Source organism: Struthio camelus, chromosome Z, assembly GCF_040807025.1.
Source record: "Struthio camelus isolate bStrCam1 chromosome Z, bStrCam1.hap1, whole genome shotgun sequence".
NCBI lineage: Eukaryota > Metazoa > Chordata > Aves > Struthioniformes > Struthionidae > Struthio > Struthio camelus.
The window spans coordinates 84,864,631-84,881,442 of record NC_090982.1 but is presented as its reverse complement, the minus strand read 5'-3'; the positions used below and the strand labels follow the sequence as shown (position 1 = coordinate 84,881,442).

General features: G+C 41.7%; 1 protein-coding gene across 7 annotated transcripts in view; it reads left to right on the top strand.

Annotated features, from left to right (window-relative positions):
• Positions 1-16,769, top strand: part of PIAS2 (protein inhibitor of activated STAT 2) — a 33,847-nt gene extending 17,078 nt beyond the window's left edge. The window contains exons 6-16 of one of the 7 annotated variants that reach the window (XR_011138016.1): positions 1,994-2,128; positions 5,285-5,390; positions 6,035-6,108; positions 7,004-7,164; positions 7,784-7,917; positions 8,379-8,550; positions 10,826-10,965; positions 11,498-11,556; positions 12,315-12,476; positions 12,807-12,844; positions 14,404-16,769. Coding sequence is in view for 3 of the 7 variants with exons in the window: in XM_068928628.1 (XP_068784729.1) it covers positions 1,994-2,128; positions 5,285-5,390; positions 6,035-6,108; positions 7,004-7,164; positions 7,784-7,917; positions 8,379-8,550; positions 10,826-10,965; positions 12,807-12,844; positions 14,375-14,560 (1,146 nt within the window). In the remaining 4 variants the exon portion in view is untranslated. Of the gene's footprint in view, positions 1-1,993; positions 2,129-5,284; positions 5,391-6,034; positions 6,109-7,003; positions 7,165-7,783; positions 7,918-8,378; positions 8,551-10,825; positions 10,966-11,497; positions 11,557-12,314; positions 12,477-12,806; positions 12,845-14,374 lie in introns of all 7 variants that reach the window. The other 6 variants (XR_011138017.1, XR_011138015.1, XR_011138014.1 and 3 more) reach the window with 6 other exon arrangements.
• Positions 16,770-16,812: the final 43 nt, after the last annotated feature.

Sequence of the window (16,812 nt, the reverse complement as noted above, 5' to 3'; positions counted from 1 at the left end):
TATGGCCAGACAGAAGATCCAGAGGAAAACCTGTATCTTTTGAGCCAATGCTCCTTCCATGCCGGCTCTGAAGGCGAGTACCTCAAAAGAGGGAAGTGGCAGGAAACTTCAGTAGTAGTGACCTGGTGCTATATGAAAATATTCCTAAGTCTCCTTCCCGGAGCTAACAGTTCAATGAAACCTCAAGGTTATCAACATTCCTGATCTTTGAAATCCGTTGAAACATCAAAATATTAAACTGCAAGACAAAATCGGTTTCATGCTGGGATGCCTGATCTGCTATTGGAAAAGGTGGCTTGGGGGACCTATTCTGGACTGGGCCCTTTGAAGAGAAGCAGTCTGCAAGAAGTTCCTGATCAGATTTCCCAGAGAAGTCAAAGATCACACATCTGCTTGACTGGAACAATAGTTTTCTGAATTGTTTTTGCTATGTATCATTAGATGGACATGGGAACACATCTTATGTGCCCTGTGGGAGAGCTGCTGATGAAATAGCGTATCAGCAATTGTCTCTGTCATATCTGATTTTTATTTTCTGACCTGACTTCTTGTTAGTAACTCTTTTCAGAGTGTTAGGTTATGAACGTGTGGTTTGTATTCTCTGGGTAAAACAATATTACACATGTATACCTGTTTTTCAACATACCCTTTCTGGGGGGGTTTCTGTCAGAACAGTGCTGTCTTGAACTAAACAAAATCCAGCAGTCTGTAGTGCTTTTGCATAAGACATAAGGCTCTAATCTCTTTTTGGTATCCTGATAAAAGATAAGATTTTTGTGAGACAAGAGAACGATGATTTTTGAGTCAAATGCAAAGAACTTATTCTATTGTCTGTTGATAAGAGGCATAGGGAAAAAGAACCGCATGTTGCAGTTAAAGCGGTAAAAATCTGTCTGCTTTGAAGGCAAAAAGTTTGACAGTGGCTCTTCCTCTTCATCATCCATCTCCTTGATTAGGCAAGCTGGAAGAGGGGTCTCCAGACTTTATCTGCTTGAACTCGGAACAGAGTTTGTCTTGGCGTTCCTGTTAGACTGGCTTGTTTTCATAATGACAGACACAGGACAAGATGAATGAGTTGCAGTTAGGCCAGATGCGTCTTATACTGCACAAGTGCTTTGCTTGTGATATGCTTGAGGGTGTGTGCCTGCCTAGAAGCAGAAGGGAACTGGATGGCTTCTGACTCAGGTTGTAAACATATAGAGGAAATACAACTACAGAGAACCTGTCCCGAGTGTGAAATTCTTCACCAAAGCCTAGAAAAAGCTGCGCAAATAATACCCAGTTTATTTTGTTTCTGTCAACAGCAAAAAAGCCTATTAGCTCTTAAATACACCTGCACATTCCATGTGCAGCTCATCTTCAGGGAGCTGGCCAAAGTACAGATGACAGCTTGCTGCAAATGGGGCTGGTGTATAGTTGATGCGAAGGCAAAGCTGAATCCTTACAGGAGTGTCTTGTCTTTTAAGTTAGCCCTCGGGCTCTGAAATTCAAATAGTGACTGTATCTAGAGACACCGAGGAGATGTGGAGCTCTTGGTATGGAATTGGGTTGTATTTCTTAAATAGAACTGCTGAATCCAACCCTTCTTAACTTGCTGTGTTTGTCGATCACAGAGGTTGTCCTCGTGGGGCTCTGATCTCTGAGGAGTTGCGGGGGGGGAGGGGGTGGAGATGGCAGAAGAAGGACAAAGCATCAACATTGCTTTTTACTCTGACAGTAAACTTAACTGGACCAGAATTGTGTTCTTTTTCATCGTTTGAGCACTTCCCTAAAATCACTTTAAAACAAAAGCGCTGTGAAATTGTGGTTTGTTTATGATATTGGACTGTCAAAGACTGATAGCAGTAAGCATTGACTTCAATATCCAGTCTAGAGAAGCCCCAGGCTTACCTGTTTTCCATAGCTCTGCCTAAAGGGAGCAAGTCTGTTTCAGCAGGTTTCAGAGTACAGCGGGGAGGGTTAGTAACGCTTTCACTGTCCTTTCTTCCCATAGGGATATGCTCCACCGCCAAAAAATGGAATTGAGCAGAAGCGGCCTGGGCGCCCCTTGAATATAACATCTCTAGTTAGGTTGTCCTCTGCAGTGCCAAACCAGATTTCCATTTCCTGGGCTTCTGAAATTGGAAAGGTAAATTGTGTATTCTGTGAATGTGGACAGTAGACTGAATAACCTCACCTAGCATTCCCTTTCTCCCTCCACTTCCTGATGTTGCTGGCAAGGCATATGCCAATAAATGTTCCTTAATAAATGGTTGAAAATATTATAAATTCCAGGAAATGAAGTAAGATCTAGAAGCGTGATAGTTTACAATACATATGTGAAACTTCCCTACAGTATTCACATGGAAGGGGAGTTTCCATATAGGTTTTTGGGAACCTTTAAAAGTATGAGAGCTTTATAAGTAAGTCTGCCATTAGGGGTTGCCTGAAATGTATGAACGTAAACTGTGTGTGTTAAAGATGCTGAAATCTTCTGGGGGAAAAAATGGTGCCAAACAAAATAACAAAAAGGGAAGCTTTTTTGTAGCCTAACGGTATAGTAATATGAAAATAAGGTTATGTAGCCATTTCTTGAAAGGCATGTTTCTCATCATCTGTCGGAGCAGGCTTTTTAAAAGGACCAGATGTGCCAAGGCTGTGGGAGTATGGGTGTAGAAATGTATTTCTGAGTTTTTCTATTTTCTAATCAAATAATAGTAATTTTACAAACCGAAATGTAGCTTCATAAGAAGAACTGGTTATTAGATATTTTCATCTTTATTCTTTAGAAATTCCTCCTCTCTCCCGCCAATGAAGATGGCTCGGGTTGATTAAAACCACGCTTGTAAATGAACCAAAACACAGCTCAGAAAGCTCTTAAATGGCAGGATGGGGGGGAGGATTTACTGGGCAGGTGTCAGGCTGCTAGTGTTGGCTCTTCCTGGGCTTCATGGGTCTTGGACGTGCTTGACTGGATTATACTTGGGCCTCTGTTTGTAATATAGGATACCTGAGCCAGCGTATCCTTTATTACAACTTGAGCATATTCTTGTAAGGTGTTGGGTGACTTGAAGGGGAGAGCTGGCTTCTGAAGTGCAGACGGGGAGGGGGGGGAATGGAGAGCTGAGGAAAACAGAAAATCAAATCCTGTTAATAATGCAATTCTAGACCTCACAGAAAGCTGTAGTGAGGGAAATGCGTGCTAGAGTTCAGGTGGCAGAGAAGGGGATGGTGACTGAAATGTGATACCTCTTGCTTTCTGGGGCCTGTAGCTGAGCTAATTTTAGAAATGTAAAATTGTTAAATCGGACTTTAAAAGGAATTAGTCTTTAAAATGGCTGAGTGACTGCTTAGACGCTCCTCCCCCATAATCAGGAGAAGGCAGTGAGAGGAGTCTTTTTAATTCTTAGGTTTAGTAGTAGTCCCTTGCAGCTATTGCTAAATAATGAATTACGTATTCTTCAGTCTGTGGCTACTTTTGTAGGTCCTTCTGGACTCAATTATCGAAAGAGCTTTTGATCTTTAAAAAAAGTGAAAGGAGAGCAATATGAATTGGGCATATGCCTCAAAGTGAGACTGCAGCGTGAACTTATTACTATATATATGAACAAACTGAAGCTTTAAAAAAATCGGGGAGAAGGTAAACGTTCAAAAAGGGAATGAAGGGCAGTGCTGACAGCAAAGCTTCCCTAAAACAGAGCGAGGGAGTGAAAAAGATCTAAGTGATTGCTTCCCAATCATAAGGCATGAGAGCCTCGAAGCGGCCACAGAAGGCATGTGTGGTCTTGGCCTTTTCCTTCTGTCCCCACGTGCTCTCGCTCCCCTGCATTTGCCAAAATACATTCCCATGCAAGCAAATGAGTTGGAGGTTGTCCCATCATTTCCCCTTGACTTGAGAAGCAAGTTTGTTGGTTCAAGGTTAGTGCTCTGTTCTGAGTAACACAGCACATGTAGCAAGCCTTCGCTCCTCATTTAAATGAAGTCATTAAGCAGGGATAGTGTGGAGCGTCCGCAGGCTCACATGGCGAGGGGTTATTGGCATGCATTTGACTGGTTCCTAGTTGCGTCTATAAAATGCTTGGTGCTTGAGTGCTTTGATACAGCTGAGCGTTCAGCAATTGATCTTGTGCTTGGTGATCGGTTCAGGCTGTTGTGGTAGTGGTCCTGCTTGTCTGAGAGGTCACTTATGGCTGTTGTGGGAGGTTGGGATTGTGCTGGTGGTGACGTTTGACTGATGCAGCAGGGCTTCTGAGCAAAGGAGGCATAAATCCAGCCTGGTCAGGCTTGATTCTGGATTTCATTCTGTAGGCAATAAATAGTGCAATATATGGCCCTTCTTTTAGAAACAAACAAACAAAACCCCTTTTTTTTCTACAGAGTGGTTTCACATGTAAGTTAGTCACTATAGCTGCTGATCTAGGTAAGAGCTATTTTATTTTTTTTTTTACATCGGCTAAGCAGGAGCATGGTGGTAGCTGTTTGTGTGCTTAAAATTCTTGGGTGGTACCCAGATGTTATAGGAGCCATAAAAAGATGGCTGGCAGGGGACGGAAATAAGCGATCGCAGGTTGTGTTTGTTAAAATGATGAAACCATTGTTGTTCTACAGTAGTGGGACTGGCAGAGGCTTCTCTTCATTAGCGACCTTGAAAAGAGCGTTGCCCTTGCACAAAGGAAGCTGGAAAGTGGCATGAATTGGGGAGTAGTAATAAACACGAGGGCATACAGCCAGCCTGAGAGGAGAGGATAGGGTGTAACTAGGCTTGGCTTAAAAGTGGAGAGCAAGCTACAGGGGGAAAAAAAAGAGCAGCAGAAAGAAATTGGTGCAGGTTTGTGCCTCTTGAAGGTGTTGTGCTTGCACCGGAAGAAGCATTCGTCTTTTCTTTACAACGCGTGGTTATCTTTGAGCTCCCAATGCCAGAATGATACTGACAAAAAGGAAGGGTTTAAGAGAAAAATATGAGAAGTTCTTAAAGGCCACGTGCGTAAGAAGGTGAGTCTCCAAGTCGTCTTTTCAAGAAAAGACCAAATTTGTCTCTTGATTCTGGAGGACGAGACTTTTTAGTTAAGTCACAGCTGGAGTAGGACAATCCAGTTGGACTGGATTAGCAGAAAAATTATGGTAAGAGTATTGGATTCTTTCACAGTGATGAAGTCACCTGTTAATGCTTTTCAAAGTATAGCTATCAAGCAAAAAACTGGCACAGTTATGTTTTTACTATATGCTACAACTAGTGTAAATAGTGATTTATTGTTGTAGTGGAAGTGCTGTGTTAATTTTTCATTTTTAATCGCTTTTTTTGTAGAACTACTCCATGTCTGTGTATCTCGTTCGTCAGCTTACTTCAGCTATGCTTTTGCAGAGGTTAAAAATGAAAGGTATCAGAAACCCTGATCATTCCAGAGCACTAAGTAAGTCGAATCAATTTTCCTGTTTGTAGTTCTTCAGGGCCGTTGTAGCTCTTTAGAACTGGTAACACTCAGCAGACTTGCAGCAGTTTGGGGATGGGGATGGTGGGGGGGGGAAAGCCCATGGCCAGAGTAGATCAAAGGTTTCCTTGCTGTTGCTGAGCTGTTATGCGCTGATTCACTGTAGGTCCCTGTGCTAGTAGGGAGGCACACTTGGAGACGACATCTCAGGTGTCCTTACAGGAATGCAGGGAAGGCCGTTTGCTGTGGAGGGCTGTAAGGTGCAAAAAGATGTCCTAAATATCCATATTTTCTTCACTTGCATGTGACGCTGCTATTCCTGTCTTTGTGCCTTACTTGCTGATAACTACTCTTTTATTTATCTCCTTGTGTGTTGGGTCAAGTTTACTAACAGTTGTGGCTCTTAGTGCACCTGCCACGCATCAAAACAGTCTCACTATGTGCCGTGTTTGATGGTTGCCTTTAAATAGTGAAACTACTGTTAATGTAGTACTTGCTATAAACTAGTTTCCTGGATGCCTAGTTTTTTAGGTAGCTGGAAACAAAGTTCGTATGCTGGAGAATCAAAAATAGCATTTTAAATATAATGGAGATGTCTGTGTGTAATTTCTTATTTATTTTAATAGTTAAAGAAAAACTAACTGCAGATCCTGATAGTGAGATTGCCACAACCAGTCTGCGAGTATCTCTGATGTGTCCTGTAAGTAAGGCTGGAAATTACTATATACAGATCTATATTTTCATCTTCAGTGCGGAACTGGGCTGATTTTAAAACGCCTTGCTTTTCCAACTTTTCAATGGCTTTTGTTTATATACTGCTTCTTAAATATAAAACATGGGGGAGAAGGGTGCATTTACGAGCACCTGACTGTAACAACATTCAGCCAACTGTGATTTGGAACTATGAATGCCTCTGCTTTAACACAGTCAGAATCAAGTTGCTATTTTTATGTGTACTGAGACTTTTAAAAGGAGTAGTCGGGCAGCACTGAGGCCTTGAGACTATTTGGACAGGGTGATGGAATAATTGAAGGGCACAATGAGAAATAAAATTCAGGTCTCTTATGCTGCCAGCTACTGTAAAGAAAAACAAACTGATCACCTGGTAACCTTGCCTTGCTTTCTCTTCCCAGGAAGAAACTGGTCTTGTGTTTGTGACTGGTCTGTTAAAGTCATGTGTTTAAAATAGTTATAATGCCAGTCTGAGTCGAAAATTAATTGGAGCTCACAAAAAAATTTGAACTATTTGGCTGAAAGGACAGGATAAATTGGGTGCTGCAGTAGCTTAGTAGCAAAAATGAAGTCCTCAAAATAATGTTGATACAAGACCACTCAGTGCAGATTGTTGCAGTCTGCTTTGAAACGTTTCTGCTGGGTCTCAGCTCCTTAGTAAAAACTTTGAGGCTGCTTTATTGTTCCTCAGAGTACACAGTATGTACTTTGATAGGGTGGGTTGGCATGTAAAGAGGTGTACATTGAGCACCTCTGTAGTGAGAAGAGACTGCTACCTCACCGACTGCATCTGGCTTCACTCTCAGCCATCAAGACCTGCTTAGCTTTCCGCTGTTGACACTCTCTTAATGCATCTTCTGCAGCTGGGGAAAATGAGACTGACAATCCCATGCCGGGCTGTTACTTGCACACACCTGCAATGTTTTGATGCTGCTCTTTATCTTCAAATGAATGAAAAGAAGCCTACCTGGATTTGTCCTGTCTGTGACAAAAAGGCAGCTTACGAGAGCCTAATATTAGATGGGTAAGAAACAGGGTCTGCAGAGTACAGAACTCACTTTTGTGAAGTTTTTCACAATGAACTTGATAGTTACTTTTTGAGACTTAAGATTTAGCCATTTCCAACTATTTTCTTTATCAAAATATGTTAGGCTGGAAGGAACCATTAGAATCCTTTTAGTTTCTATTCCTATGTAATAATAAAGGAGGTAAACTCATCTCCTGATTGCATCATTAAGCTTTTGAGCTACAGCCTGTTTCCTTGGGAGGAATCTAAACATGACATCCGGGGATGAGATAGTCTCCCTTTTACACAAACCAATCACTGTGAAGCTTTTGGACTTGAGTTTTAACTTACAAACCATGTCAAACTTGGTTTAAAAACTGATGATTTCTACTTCTGTACAGAAGTCTATGAATTGTAATAATGCTTGAGCTGAATATGGGTAGACTGTGGTCCTCTTTACATTTCTGCCTATGGACTTCCGCAAAGGCTGTAATTGCAGTCCTTTAGGTAAGGTGAACTAGGGGGAGAGTACATGCTATGGTTCAAAGTTCCTCATAATTAGCTTTTCAGCTGTTTGTTTTTCACTTAGCAAAAGACTGGAATCAAAATCAAAGCAACCTAACTTTAACTTTTTCAGGCTCTTTATGGAAATCCTAAATGAATGTTCAGATGTGGACGAGATTAAATTCCAAGAGGATGGTTCCTGGTGTCCTATGAGGCCTAAGAAAGAAGCTGTGAAAGTCTCTAGTCCACAGTGCACCAAAATAGAAAGTATGTGCATCTGGGTACTGGTCAGAAACCAACAAAAAAGCTTGATGTCTTGGGGACTTTGTAGCTAGGATAACGGGCACAGATAGTGTTGTGTGTTTTTTTTTTTTTTTTTTTGAGAGGGGGAGGGTTTAACAGTTTTCACCTTATCCTTTAAGCTAAAAGAAGGGATGGTTTGTCTAGAGGTGTGCATGCCTGGGGTTTGTCTTTGGGGTTTTTTATAACGCTTCAGAAAATGAAAGCTTCAGAGCTTACCTTAAATTGGTAATTGAAGATTAAAGCTTGTGCTTATTGCTCTCAGTGTGACACAATGCTGCTAATAAAACTGCTCCTGGACCCTGACATCCTCTATAGCGGCCAGGAAGACTGGCCAAGATAGGATTTGAGATGCTGGTTCTGTTGTGAATTGAAACTGCTGCTGTCAACAGCCTTTAAAAATCAGTGATGTTTTACTTCTTGTTTAGGTTCCAGTGTTGTTAGCAAACCATGTGCTGTGACAGTGGCCAATGAGGTGAACAAGAAGAAAGTTGATGTTATTGACTTGACAATAGAAAGCTCCTCTGATGAAGAGGAAGATCCTCCTGCCAAAAGGAAGTGCATATTTATGTCTGAAACGCAAGGAAGCCCAACCAAAGGGTTTGTCAATTTTAAAGTTAGTTGTTATTCTGTAATGTCTCAGATAAACTGATGTGTACACCAATGGACTTGTAATCTCTCTTCGGGATCCAGCTCCACCTTGCCAGAGGAGAATTTTTAGGCCTCTGCTTGCAGAAGGTTGTATTGATACAGTACCTTTGTACAGGCAAAACATTATTAAATAGTTTTACATCTCACAAAAGGCTTGCGCTGACTGTTGCTGTGTTTGCAGGGATGTTTTCCCTAGAAAAGGAAACGGATGAAACTAATGGACAGTATTCTCCTGAGAAAGCTGATTGTCCCTAGTGCAGAAGCCTTATGCGTTCTTGTTACGTTGGTGTTGTCTTAACGGCTTTTTCGCTGTCTCTAATACCCTTTGTTATCTGCTCTGGCTGCCAGGAAACTAGGCTGTGTGCATGTTTCCTCTATCCTGTCAGTCTTGGAAGGGAGGCACGCTGGTGTGTTGAATGATCTCCAGAGGTCCTTTCCGACCTTGGCCATTCATTCTGTGATTCTGTGAATCAAGATGCAAGTTTTCCATCTCCTCCCTGTAAACTTTGGAGCGTCTTGGTTATCAGTCAGTTCTGATATGATACGATAACCTTTGGTTAGCATAACGAACCACCTCCCAACCCCTCTGCGAACAACCTCATAGTCGTGTCTGACTCGTCTAGGGCTGACTAGCTTCTTTACTGTTGTGCCTTCTCCTGTCCCGAATCTGTGCAACTCAGCTGCAGTCGCTGCTTGTGGCTTCCCCTGAAGTTGTTGCTGTTAGCCCATAGGGTGTGAGAGACCGGCAGGGCGCACAACCGACGCAGCAGGGAGAGAGGGGCACTTGTTAGGCTCACCAGCAGTCACTGATCCACAAGTGTCAGTGTTTAGTAATGGCTGACGGGTTAGTCCCACTTGCATGTGTGAGATGTGTGTGCGTCTCTCAGCATAGCGGCTTGTGTCCTTTTTTTTTTTTATTAAAATAATAATAAATCCTTCTGTTTTGCCACCTCTTGAAGTGGTGAGCAGGTGCGCTGCGTCTCTAGTCCACAGGAATATGTGGTCTTTGGCGAGCAAATAGTTGGTGGTCTTCAACAATTTTCAGCAGTGATGCTTGACATGCTGTTTCTTGTTGTGAGGACTGTGGAGGAGTCCTTCTGCAAGAGACTCTTTATTTTTATAAGGAAAAAATAGCTACAAATACCACATCTGTTAATGAAGTTTCAGAAGGCACCAAGACTCCCTTCCATAATACTGCTCCTGTGTTTGTGTGAGATGGCTATGTGCAACTATAATTGCAGAAGGGCTGAGTTTTCTTGTATATCTGATATCAATGTATTTTTTTCTTACTGTTTGAGAATGAAAACATGCCACTTTCCAAATGTGAGCCTAAGACAGGCTTTTTGGTGACAGTGTTGCCTGAATACTAGTCTTTACAAAATTGTGGGGTGGCCTTCCTTAGGCAGGAGCAACATAAGCTGAGGTGCTTGAGACAGAAGGGTCCGAAAGGTGGCTTCTGAAATCAGTAGCAGCCAAATGCATCAATGCAGATATCTGGGAAGGAAGGCATGAATGGATAGAACTTGCTGCTGGTGGGCTGAAAGGAGGGACACTGAACAGCTGGGAGCGGGGACTCTTTGGTATTTCCACCTGAACTGGGAGCTGATGAAAGATTTATGTAGATGGCTGGGTGCCTAAACGCCTGTGATGCATCTTTCAACAGTGCAGCTAAATATCAGACAAAAGGTGGGGATACTGGTGGTGTGCTGCTAGAGAGCTGAACTTCAGCTTGGGTTCAGGCTCTAAGGGTTTGATATCTAACTCTGTGTTGGTAATCTGTGCTCCAGGAGCTGAGTAATGGTCAGTCGCATCCTTGGCGTGACAGGTTAGCACTGAGGAACAGTTATGTGTGGAGAACTTTAAAGAAGTGCCCTCCTCCTGGCTCTGGCTGTCAGCCCATCCCTCCCAGGGTACTCTACAAATACAAATGTCCACTTCTGTTCCTGGATAGTAGACTGTTATAAATGACTCCAGCACTGTACTTTGTTTTAATGCCAACTTGCTCTTATGTCACAGCTGCTGTTGAGAGCCAAGATACGGTCATGTTATAAGGAAGACTGTTATCAAAGAGGAAATTAGAGTGGAGTACTGTGTAGTGAGTAGCCACACTATAGTTGTGGTGTTAACATAGTGACCTTGTGAATGAGCGTGCACAGTGGTGCATACTTTCTCTTCTGTAACTAACGGCCAGGTTGTTTGTAATTTCCCATGCTGTTTAAAACAGGGTTCTCATGTATCAGCCGTCTACTGTAAGAGTGCCCAGTGTGACAACAGTTGATGCTGCTGCTATTCCTCCTTCATTAACAGACTACCCAGTACCATTCCATCATCCACCAATATCCAGTATTTCATCGGACCTGCCAGGTAGGTGGTAGCTATTTTTCTGGCTATTTCTATTCTGCCTTATTAATTTGTGGGGTGGGCAGAAATTGGAGAATTGACTAACTCTCTTAATGGAACAAGACTTATATGAAGTACTGGACTAAGACAATGCCTAGACAAGTCTAGGAAAGGCAGGTTATCTGACTATCTTTCCAGTCTCAGATTGCTCTTCAAAACTCTGGTGTCAAAAACATTGCTTCTAGGCCATACCCTCAAATTGGCATTTTCGTATGGCAGCCAGAAACGTGTGTGGTGGTGGTGGTGTGTGTGTGTGTGCGTGTGTGGTTTTTTTTTTATTCAGTTAGACTTTATACAGACATCTGGTTGTTGTGTGTCATAAATGTAAGGGAGAGTAGCCGCTTATTTAAGTTACAGAACTGGCACTAACTCATCCAGACTCTGTAGAAAAATTCTGCTAGCTGATTCTAGTGGTGGTCTCTGTCTAGACTGTATGAAAAAGCTTAAGGTGAGCTACAATATGTAAGCTGACCTCCTATTGACTTTCTTTACCTAGACATACCCTAAATGCCTATGATGTATTCTTCAACACTGCTGCTAAATATCAGACAAAAGGTGGGGATACTGATTATTTTCTATCCTGGCTCCTTCAAAAGAACATTGTAGATAGGGACTCTGGGGTTTTCCACCAGCTTTAATGAGCCCAGAGCCTAGGAAATGGTGACTTGACAACAGGCATCAAACTGGACCTTGTGCAGTTCCCTTGCCCTGTTCCATTGCCTGTTTCCATTTCTCCTCAACAACATCTCTGGCTTCTTCCTTCATCTTTCAGCATTGGTTTGGCTATGAGATGGGTATCGTGCCCTTTGTTTCTCCGCCCTCTTTAGTTCCCTTTCTGCTCCCTCCCTCCACTTCTCCCTTGTCAAGAAACCCGGTGGCTTCCTAAATTGGACGGGAGAGTAAGCTGAGGGAACTGAAGTCTAGAACTATTTTGTTCCTCTCTATCAGCTGAAGTTCCAGAACGTTTTAAAACGCAAGGAGCTGTAAATTCTGTAAAAGCAGTTGAGCTTAAATCTCTGATAAAAATCTCCTCTTATGGAGGAGAGATACTGCTGTCCAGAACAGATTTGACAGCGAGGGGAGAGGGAGGGAGTTAGGTTTACCATTTTTTTGTTGATGTCACAAACACAAGGCCAACGTTTAGAAACAAAGCAGAGACTGTGATTTCTCATTGTTTTCATACTTTTAAACATCATGCCCTAAATGCGTACACGTTAATGGCGTATAAGATGGACGCTAGCTTTCACTGCTCTTGGAGGATATACCTTGAACTACTTGCAGTTTCCTCTTCTTCATTCCTTTTATTTGTCTAGACACAAAACGGGGATGATATTAGAAATGTTTCCTTATTGGCTGCCCATGGGTGGAGGAAGAGACCTGCTGCTTGTTTTTGGACTTGTGCATGTTGTGACTTTACTTCATTCCAGCATCTTTAATGTGATGACACTCTTCATGTCCCAGTTTGGCCAAGTCAGGTACAATATGCAGTGAAACTTGCACTATGAACCAACAGCTCCAACTGGCAACCTCCATCTAAGCAACCACATTGAACCACCCTGCAATATCCAGTGAATAATACATCATTATGTCATTTTCATTCTTAAAAAGAGCCACTTGTACTAGATAACTCTTTCGCTGCTGACTGAAGTAATCCTTGAGAGTGGTGTGACAGTGGTATACTTCATTTAGAAACGGTGTAACAAATGCAAAATCTATTCTACAACAACAGAGTTCCTTAAAATTGTATCACCACTAAATGAACAGATGAAAGACGCATCAATTTATTATCCTTCTTTTCTTTCTAGGTCTGGATTTTCTTTCACTAATCCCAGTTGATTCACAGGTATGTTTCTGAACTGCAATGGGGCTTAATTTTTAAAATCTTTTTTTTTTTTTTCCACAACATACTATCTTAAGTAACTATCAGGATGCTGTCATCATTCATATCATGTTTGCAGTCCGCTCGGTTAGACCTAACCGCAGAGCAGAAAAACATAATTGCCCCAAATACTCTTTGGTAACAGAGTAAGGACACGTTCAGGGGAGATGCAGTTATCTTCACTATAATAAATCCAGGCACAAGAAAATCTTTGATGGTTTGCCTTACTGAAGCAAATGTTTGCGTAACACTGACTTGGATACAACCATCGTGATTTTTGTGCTCTTAGTTTATATTGTGTATCTGCAGGCCAGGCTCTGGATTATATGGAAATTTCCTAAGTCAATAGTAGTTGGTGCATCTCCTGTCCCAGAAACACAAGCTTTAAATACAGTTAGGAAAAACGATTCTTAATGTAACAAGATGCTCACACAAGAGACGCTACTGCCTTCAGAAAGGGGGGATATTGGCTCCATGACCAAGACAGTAGGATCCGAAGCCAACCCTTCTGCTTCCTCTCTGGGTCTGTCACTAGCAAACGGTAATGGGACTTTACTGTAGAGCTGATGTCCTGGTACCTTAAAGGAGGAACTTTTTCTTTCCACTTACTGTATCTTGCAATATGTTGTGCCTGACCTTGAGATCTCAGCTATCCAAGTGGGAATACCAAAAGTCTGTTCATACGGAGACTTCAGAAGAAAGTATGGTGCTACAAAGTGTCCATCTTGGACAGTTCAAACAATTCAGGCTCAGTTCCAAACATATGATTCCAAACATAGAATATTCTAAGATTAGAGTCTACAGAGTTCAATAAATCTTAATTTTTCTTACTGAATGTAGGGGGAATCTTAACTATTAAGATTCTCCTCTTCTGTGACGCTTGGCAACCTTTGTGTTTCTAAATACTCGTTGTGTTCAGCTTTACTTTGAGAAGGCTTGTCTTCTGTTTTGGAAATTTAAAAAAAAAAATTTTTTTAATTGGACTTGCAGCTTGTTTGTACTGGTAAAAATGTTTACAGACCTGCATGCCTCATTGCTGGCAACGATGCATGCTGTGAAAGTGGTGACTAGTACAGCTGCTGCCATTTCAGAGGATGAAGTTATCCTGATCTCTGAACTAGCAAAGAGTATTGTATTACCTTTCAGGATGAAAGGAGCCTGAATTATATAATTAGGTCCTGCAATGAGGAGTGTGAACAGTGCACAGATGCTTTTAATGGTGATCACTTTGTGGCTGTGATAGCGTTTCCTTATGTGCCATTAAATTCTCAAGCTAACCACTTAACGAGAAAAAGGGGAAGATAGGAAGAAGGGTTGTGACTACCATCTCTGCTTGCTTACTTGCTGGTTTGCAGAACTCTGGTTCTCACCATGCATGTTTTAATGAGATTCTGCCAGTAACTTGTTTTGTGCTTGTTGTAGGGAAGATGTATCTTCAGAGCATACATTTCCCTTGTGCAGTTAGTCTCTTCATTCTTCATTGTTTGTTTCAAGCAGTACTGTCCTCCTATGTTTTTGGATAGTCTCACCTCAACCTTAACAAGCAGCACGCCTGGCAGCATCATCACATCAACCAGTCACCACGAGAGCAGCACTCACGTTAGCTCCTCGAGCAGGAGCGAGACTGGAGTTATAACCAGCAGTGGAGGCAGCGCTCCTGACATCATCTCACTGGACTGAAACAAGGGGCAGCATGGGACTCCAGGAGAAATCACACAGAGCTGCTTGTTGTGTCTCTGGAACTGCAGCGTCTTGGAAGTTATTCCGATATTTATTGAAAAGATTTGCCTTCTGGAAAATGGAGTAAATTCATCTACACTAGGAACAGAAGTGATTAGAATTTTTTTTTTCTTGCTCATTAAATAGCTGGTAGAGAAAAGGCCCCTTCAGAACCTGCTTTTACCCTTTTGGCTTGTTCTGGGGAAACTGACTTTTTGTTGCTGGATGGAGTCCAAAACTGGTTTTTAATTTTGTTGTCAAAACAGCAATAATGTAAAAAAAACAAACAAACAAACTTTTTTTTAATTAAAAAAAAAAGGCACTTAACCACTCTAGAACAACAACAACAACCTGGACAAAGGTGCAGAAGTGTATGCATTGGTGAATTTTTAATACCTTCTCAACTGGGGCCTGTAATAAACTTCATTAAGACAATGAAGCTTTGTGAAATAGCCATGACTTGTGTTTTATATTTCTCTTGCTCCCTTCTTCCTCCTGTGCTGGAAGGTATGGGAAGCCTCTGTAAATGTGTTGGCTTTTTTTCCTGATTTCGTGGTGTTCACAAATGCAACAGAATCCTAAACTGTGACTTCTTCCTCTTAACGTTCTTTGGGCTGGGAAGGGGACAAATTATCTATGCAAACCCTGCATTATACAAACTGTGCTGTCACTCCACAACTATGACACCTCCCCTGAAAAAAACCCCGTACCTCCAAAATCAACTGAACAACTCTGCACCACTGAGCTATAGTTGACTCTCTGGCCTGACAACTTTAAGGGCTGATAAGAAAGAACTATTTGGATTATAGAGTCCTTGTTGGTCCTTACTGTAAATGCCAACCTGCCCCAGATGGTAAACTCAAGTGTGTGCTTTGTATGGCAGCTGTAAGGAGAGAGTGTCTCTCTCATGCTTTATCTAATGCAGGATTGTTTTCTAGGAGGTCCTGCCCGTGGCTTCTGTTACTTCATTAACTGTTGTATCCTGTTGGGTGATACTGCAGTTTGACTTGCCATGGTGGAGACTTGTTGTTTTGGAAGACAAATGCTGTAGGTGTGTGCTCTTCCACCTAACCAGTGCTACATGTTTAGGATTTAGTAACATTGTCCTGTATTACATGGCTGTCTAATCATGGCTTTTCTAATTAGACCGACAACACTTCCTCCTATTTGAATACGCTGAATCTGCTGCTTTGTTCTGTGTATGCAGTGTTTCCCCACACATGTATGCACACATGTCTAGGGATAACCTCCTTAGTACTGTCTGTGGAAGAGGTTACAGACCAGGAAAATCAAATCATTTCCATAGAGCTGGAATAATGGTATTGTCTATGTATGTTGACATAGCAACTTTCCAAGTGTTTGTTGTGTTTCTGTTGAGTAACTGTATCTGAAATTACTCTTTCCCTAGTTACCAGCTTTCAGTTTTTCCCAATCTTGTGTTTCTTTTTTTCTTATTTCTTTAGTCTGAGACGTTTGGTGTTTTTAGCCTTCTGTTACTGTTACAGTATTTGAACTAAGTACATGGATAAAAAATATTGAAGCAGGATCTATTGTAACTTTTGTCTGCCCTGTACTCCCATCTTGAATGCTGCATTACTGTTCCTCATTGCCTTTTTTGTATGATCTTTCACACCAGTCTTCAATTCATATGTTGGTCTTAATATCGCCTCTACCCTTTCTTCTCCTTCCTCCATCTTTAAATTTTTTTGTACCTGTTAAAAGGATCAGTTTTTTAGCATGATTTATTTCCAATAAAGCCATGCTACTTGTGAGGTTTTCTGCCTAATGGCCTGCAGCTGATCAGTGCTTTCTGCATCACAATTGCACAGTAACTTGAACAATAGAATGCTGAGAGGTTCAAAAGCCATTCTAAATAAAGTGTTTAAAACTGGTATCTGTTACTGAAGATGCTGTTTGTACTCTTAATAGCAAAGTGTGACACAGGAATTGCTAAACTGCCTGAAGGGAGGTAAATGTCTCGCATGTAAGTCAGAAAAGGAAAAAACTTGTCCTTTTTTCCCCTTTAAAAAAAGGAAAAAACTTAAGTGCTCTAGAACAGTCTTGGTATTATAAAATATGGCTGAAATTTTACTAAACAGGGTTAACAGCTGTGCCCTGCTAGTGGTTACTTATCAAGCCTAAGGTATCTGCAGCTATCCTGGGCATGACTTCAGCAGCTGCCTTTAGTCCTACACCTTCCAGATGTCTGACAG